Genomic DNA, 7,403 nt, shown 5'->3' with positions numbered 1-7,403 from the left:
ATAAAACTGGTTTATTCTTTCCGAATACAACTTTACGATACACTTAATTTCAACAGTTGCTCTATAACAACGCTATAACTCACGTCTCACATACATTCAATTACTCATTGTTCCGTCACGTTGTGACCATCTTATATATACCAGCTACCCCCAATCTAGTAGTCTCCGATAATTCACGAAGGTTCGAGAAGGACGTGGCGTGATACTAGTCACGTGACCTCGCTGACGCAACAATATCTTACCTGTATAAGAATACTGTCTTAAAACAGTTGCTTCATAGTTTTAAAAAGTAACGTAAATAACAAACAGGTACAGTTAGAGCGTGATAAAATCCGAATTTTAATGGATTGACTTTCACCTTTTTTTTCAGTTTTTATAATTAGTACTTTTGGTCCCAGTAAAACGGGAACTACAAAACCGTTTAAACCGAAGCCTCGAATGAGCAATCACCTTCTATGATTTCATAATTACTGCTTTTTCTCAAAGCAGAAAAATATAAATAAGATTTTACTTCAACTTAGCATGTAAACTATTGTATTTTTAAGTTCAAACTATTTTGATTTCTAACACATTTTGTTTCCATTCAGTGTAGGTTTATAACGCTTAAATTCGGGTTTGATATTGGTGGTGGGTACAACAAAGATAACCTATTTGTAGCTTTGTGCTTAACAAGAAACAGAGACATTCAGGGTATAAGTATTTGTTTTTAATAGATGGAACACTACTTTACTCTAAAGTTTTTTATCATAAACAACTTGACGATTGGCTGTTTGTATTCTAAATGGTCTTAGTCTCTTAAACTTTTGACGAAAAATGAATCCTGATATTTATCTACTGTAATATAATGCTAAAAATAATAATTCTGTAACAGATTTTATAGATCCAAAAATAAAATAATTTATCACACACGATATCTTATTATCAAGATTAACTTAGTACTATTTAATATATTAGCGACAATTTACAGCCTTTTTATTAATACAATTTTTTGTTTCGCCCATCCGATTTTCATATTAATTATTAAATATTATCTAGCGTCTCATAGATTGAAAATATTGCGGTCTTGGTTTTTGTTGAAATGAATATTCGTTGAGCGCTAAATTCAATGATTCGAGTAACTTGAAAATTGAAGTCATCGACGTAAATTATCTAAACTATAGTTTTACTAAAGCCCAAAAAGGTCACTTGTAGTAGGGGCTAGAAGTAATTATTTGAATCGTAAGTCTAACCGATATGAATAATTATTTAATCATATTTTTAACGTATATAAATAAATATATATTTATGTTTTATCTCGTCATGTAAATGTAACTGTATTGAAGTTTGAACGTACCTAGGCTATTGTACTTGTAATGGAATACTGAATTTGAATAAATGATTAATTGAGATTGACCGAGTTGAATAACTGAAGTTAGTCATATTGATAAGACGAACACTAACTATCACCAATAACACAATCCTAACTGATTATATCATATGACACTTATTGACAGTATCCTATCTTGATTTGTCAATGACAGTAGGCAATGGTACAAGTACGTCGGAATGTACGAAACATTTATTTATTTAACATTTTAAGACAGCTTTCTCACCTCAATTTGGAGTGGGGGGAGCTGTCTTAAAATGTTAAATGAATTAAAATTGTCTGACAATCAATAAAAACGCTTTAATTTAAAATATTATTCAACTTTTCAACAATTTCACACAATAACAAGTGCTATATTGTTGATACAAAATGCAAGTTAAATTGTGTGCTGTGTACTGTAAAATCATACAAATAATATGAATGTTTCATACAATAACCATTATACAAATATACAAAAACTAAGTTACAGCGTAATGATTATAATTTGCCAAAGAACTGTAGCCTCCTTTCAATACAGCTGACTGCATAGAAAAAGACTAAATAAAAATTGTCAGCAAAATATTGGGGAAACCAATAATATTTGGGCCCCCCAATTTAATTATTGGGTGGCATGATCTTCCAGACACCCTGATTCCAACATCTATAAAATAAGACTCAAGATTAACAATAGTCCTAACATTACAGTTAATTTTTCTTTAAAATTAAGATTTCATTATGATAATATTAATAGCATAAAATTCATGTCTGGTCTTTCTTATTACAATTTAACATTAGTCATTTAATTATTTATGTTATTATTTTGTAACATAAAAACTAAGGCATGAAACTCTTGAGATTATATTGTTTAAACATAAATGATCAATTGACATATTTTATTCATGGTGAAATAATGTTACCATTGCTGGTATGAGTACTAGTTTAGTAAAGTATTAACTATCTCTTCTTGAATGAAGAAACCTTGCCCAATGTGGAATTGGCAATGAGTAGGTAGAAAAACTGAAAACAATTGAAAATGTTTACATATTATGTTACATAAATTACATACACATGGATTGTATAGCCTACATTGTATAGGAAAATTGACAAAGTATAAAAACTTATTTGAAATATTGTGAACTGTTTTAATTTTATCTTAATTGTTGGAGAAAATTAATGAGAAATGTATGGGTTATTGCATGGTGATAAGTTGAGTACTTTGTTTTTCTCTCAAGAAGAGGAAGGTTAATGATGATTTAACTGAAGTATTCAAAATTATTAGGGGAATAGATAAGATTGAGGCGTTTGATTTTTCTTGTTGAATTCAAAGGGTAATAGAACAAGAGGTCATAGTAAGTGGTAGATGCTGCAGCTTTACAGGAGTTTCAAAAAAGATTGTTGAAAATTTACAGATTAGGGATGGATTTAATGAGTAGTTTTTCATTTGTTAGTAAAAGTTGGGGGCAAAATGCTTCTTAATGTTCATAATTTACTTAGTTTTAGTTTATGCCTTCTAAATTTTACTATCTCAAACCATAGGTTTTTGTACTTCAGTCTTCATGTCCAATGTTAATGTAGGTGATCATTGCAGGAGTAACTAGACATGAATATTATGCTATTAAAGTATTGTAGACTTAGATACTTTTTAAAAATTCTAGTGTTATAGCCTTATTGATTATACTTAGACTATTTCTGGTAATAAACTCATAAAGTAGCTCACATTTATGTTACTGTTTATTATTATTATATAATTACTATGTACTGACAAATGTTACTAACTTACTACAAGTTATAGTACTCCTACATTAGGCAAGTAGTTCAGTAGGCTATTAAATTAACATAAAAATAATGCCTAGCAATGTCTGAATTTTAGTTTTATATTTGCGTTGTTCATGTAGACATGTATTAAAAGTGACACTGACATAACTTGTGAAGATGTCATAAGGTTCTAGTGTATGGGCTTAATGTTGATGATTAATGTAAGTCTTAAAAACAAATATTATTGTTGATACTTTTGATGATAGGCTGTCCTGTATGTTCTGTATTCAGTTCTTGATAAAACATACATATTTCATATTTTACATAAGAATAGCATAGTGCATATAGCACTAGAGCTAGACAATTAGTGGAATTTGCTAATTAATTAAATGTTTGGCTTTATTAACCAATTACATTCAACTAATTGATTATTTTCACAAGACTTGGATAGTTGGAATAATCTAAAATAGTATAATTAGAAACATTAATTTTGGTTAGTTGGTTATTTTTGTGAATCATGACACTAATCAATTAAGCTGAACAACCTTGAATTAAATGAAAATAATAATGAGAAATCATAATGTCACTATTTTGATTATATAGACAGTGGGAATAATAGGAAAACTAATTTTGAGTAGTTGACTGTTTTTTGTGACATTAATTGGTTATTTTATGTGACACTAATCAATACTAATAGGTAACTGAGTTAATTGCCCAACCCTACATAACACCCAGTATAAAGTTCAGAAAAACTTATTTAAGAAGTTGTAATTAATCTTATTAGGAAAGGTCTAAAAATTATAAAATAAAAGGCTATTTTGCTTCTCAATACCAAATACTATGTCTTTTGGATATACATATTTGGGGTTTTTATTTCTTTTTAAAAGGATGCTTGCTTGGAGCAGTGAACAAGCATGTTTTGTTACGTCTGTATTTTCATGTTTTATTAAAACTTTCTGTGTATGTAATGCAATTTATGTGTAAGCCCAACCTCTGATATATATATATATATATATATATATATACTAAATATTTGCGAGTTCCCAATTCATTATCCAATGGTTACCATAGAGTGGTAAAAAGTTTAAAAAAAGTTAAAATTTAAGTTGGTTTTCCTGTTCAAAGCCCTCATTAAGTATGTTGTTTTATATATCAACATGAAAATGTTTATTTTGACAATCCATTCTGACCATTACCATCACATGTTATTCTTTGTCAACTTATATGGTGAATCTTATTTGAAATTCTGTGAAAGTTTTTTTGTTCTTATTTTGAATTTGGAAAAATTAAACAAGGTTTACGTAAACTTAACATATTAAATTTTTACTTTATTAGAAGCTCAGATGTTGAATTTTTTTTATTTATAAATAACATGTTTGGTAACAAAGTATCTTAATCTTTTTTCCTGCTAAAAATCCAAGTTAAAATTTGTCTTTGCTTTACTAAAAACCAAAAAGATGGCAGTCCGTTTAATGAGTGAAGAAGAATTGGTCCAATTTTTTGAGAACTACCAAAGCTTAAACATTTCTGTTGATGATCTGAGAAAAGTTAGGGTAAGCATATTTACTATTACATTTTAATAATTTAAAAAAAATTACTATGTAATGAATTTTGATAAATGTTGTTTGTAATTTTAGCAATCAAAAGAGAGAATCACTTAAAACTTGTGTTGACTTGTACAAAGTGTAGATGTAATTCAATTTATATAATGATATCTCTGATGAAACAATTTTTTCTATTAATTGCATTTAGCTCTAGATGAGAAAAAAAAAGTTGTTTCTGTTTTACATCATTAGGAGCTACTGCTGCTAGCAGTCCTGTTTATAATCAGCAGCTATAATTCTTGATGAAAGTGTAAAACTGAAACATTAGGAAACAAAAGTTTTTTGTTTTTTTCTTATCAAGTTAAAGATAATTTACTTACAAAATGTCTAAAATACTGTAGGCTGCCATATGCACTTAGAAAAAAAACAACAATCCATCTAAACTTTTTTTTTTTGCAGTGTTAAGTATCGGAAGTTTATTTTTAACCTTAGTTTGAATGAAACAGCATATTTTATTGCTGTTTATTAATCTGATAAGTTATTTTGCTGATTGCAATAATTTGATTTTGAAAGTTTATATTTGCATTAACTGATAAAAAATATGATACTTCAGTTTAAAATTGAGATTAAATATTCTGTATGTGTTAATTAGGTATTATGAATAATAAAAAGAAGCACTAATACTCCAGTGTTAAAAGATGAAGTGTTTTGAATTCATTTTTAGAACATGAAAAATGGTTTGAAGCTCAATTTCATCTTATCTAGTTTTTCAATGATTTCTTTAGTCTCAGACAATAATGCAAATTTTCACCGGGTTTCTTCGTGAATTTGATTTTGAAGTGGAGTCCATATATCAGGTAAGAGTTTATTCTAAAAGTTCAAATAATAGCTACTACTAAAGTACACAATGAGGTGAAAAATAATGTAAAGACAAAACTGTGTCATATTAATACTTATCTCGCTTGTTATATCAGTGATTTAATTTGTTCTTCACATTCAGAGTACTGACCAGTGTATAAAGTACTATCTTGTTTTGTACAATATATTTGTCAAAAATTGCAAAATCTTTATAAGAATGCATTTAAAATTTCAAAAAAAAAGGAAAAATACAATCATATATCTTCATACTAACAAAATATGTACAAATAATGTACCAGAAGGGATGTAACTTTTCTAACAGGTTGAAAGTAAATGAGCTGTTATTAAAATTATTACAAATCCTGGAATTTTTTAAAGAAGTTTTCTGTGCAACTTTGTCATCCAAAATATATCAAAATTCAGTTATATTCAGTGACAATTGGGAACAGACAAAGCCAACATTTGCATGCAAATGAATTGATAATGATATGCCAAAGAAGCAAGTGCTACTTTTACCACCTGTTTGTATCAAAGATTATTACCCTGCTGTAGATTATGTCAAACTTAAACATACAGCTGGATAATTTTAATTATTTTGGATGCTTCTAATTTGACAACTATTTAGTATTGGTCTTTTTGTGATAGAACTCCCAGAAATATATCCTTTTAAATAAATGCAGCAGTTATGTAGACTTAAATGGCAAAACATTACTTTTGGAAACAGTAACGCTATAATAATGAGTGTTACTTAATCTTCATTCTTACAAGTATTGGGTAAAATAATTATTTCTTTGTGTCATATGAAGTGAAGGAGTAAAAAAAATAAATACATATACAAGTCATCAGAAGCTAGATATGAAGAAGTACCTGGTATAGCTGCTCTATCTCCAGTGTATATGTCACTTTTCAGTTATCCAGAGTGACCCAAAGTCAAATTGTTGAATAGCCAATATCAAAATTTCTTATTTTCGTTCATCGTCACCTTTCTTCAACTGGCCTAGCACATATCTAGTTCTAGCAATAACTATAATTTTATCATCAATTGATAGAGCAAAACAGTCTTCACGATCTTTGACTACCTATATTATTATTATTCTATGCAAAATTAAAAAAATAAATCATAATTCTGGTGTAAACGATGTTATTACCCCTTAAAGCTAGTGTTCCTTTATAAAGGCTTAAGTACACTTCTACAATAGTTGCCTATCTGTTAACATAAGGCTGTATTGTTTAATAAATTACATTTCACCTATTTGTGTAGGAATTATTAAATAGCTCATTTATGTGGCATTTGTTAAACAAAATAATCAGCTTAGAATATGAACTGAGATTAAGAAATGGGATTGGTAAACAATTCATGAGAAAAAGTTCCTATCTTTTGGCTTTCTCTATTAAACTGAATACTTTTTCAGCAATATTCATCATCATTTTGCAGTTAGGTAGGACTTTTTTTTTTCAGTTTTTAAACTAAAGATACTTTTAATGATTTACTGGTCCAACAATTTCTTTTTTGTAAAGACTTTATCTACACCTTACATGGGTCTGTATAAACTAAAAAATGCAAAAGGTGCCAATTTCAAGAAAGGAAAAATGTAAAGCAACTAGAGAGTAAAGGGATTGTAGAAACTAAGGAACAGAAAAGAAATACATAGAATTTAATGTGACCATAAGAACTTAGCAAGATGAACACAAAATTTACATCAGATTTTACTTTTTTAGTATAGTGACTTAGTTAACCTGATGACTACCGGCTACTAACTTTCTTAGTAGGCAATGCAAGTCTTGCTATATTTCATTCCAACAATAAATTCTATGTATTTCTTTTCTGTTCCTTAGTTTCTACAATCCCTTTACTCTCTAGTTGCTTTACATTTTTCCTTTCTTGAAATTGGCACCTTTTG

General features: G+C 28.4%; 1 protein-coding gene across 1 annotated transcript in view; it reads left to right on the top strand.

The window, feature by feature from the left end:
- The first annotated feature begins 1,103 nt into the window (after nucleotides 1-1,103).
- LOC111088772 (kinetochore protein Nuf2-like) overlaps nucleotides 1,104-7,403 on the top strand; it is a 36,936-nt gene continuing 30,636 nt past the window's right edge. Inside the window, exons 1-3 of the mRNA XM_022399707.1 lie at nucleotides 1,104-1,218; nucleotides 4,558-4,653; nucleotides 5,430-5,501. Coding sequence (XP_022255415.1) covers nucleotides 4,558-4,653; nucleotides 5,430-5,501 — 168 coding nt within the window. The 5' untranslated portion in view covers nucleotides 1,104-1,218. The remainder of the gene's footprint in view (nucleotides 1,219-4,557; nucleotides 4,654-5,429; nucleotides 5,502-7,403) is intronic.

Source organism: Limulus polyphemus, unplaced genomic scaffold (assembly GCF_000517525.1).
Source record: "Limulus polyphemus unplaced genomic scaffold, Limulus_polyphemus-2.1.2 Scaffold4399, whole genome shotgun sequence".
Lineage (NCBI taxonomy): Eukaryota > Metazoa > Arthropoda > Merostomata > Xiphosura > Limulidae > Limulus > Limulus polyphemus.
Note: the sequence above shows the minus strand (reverse complement) of the source record. Positions and strands in the feature narration are given on the sequence as shown.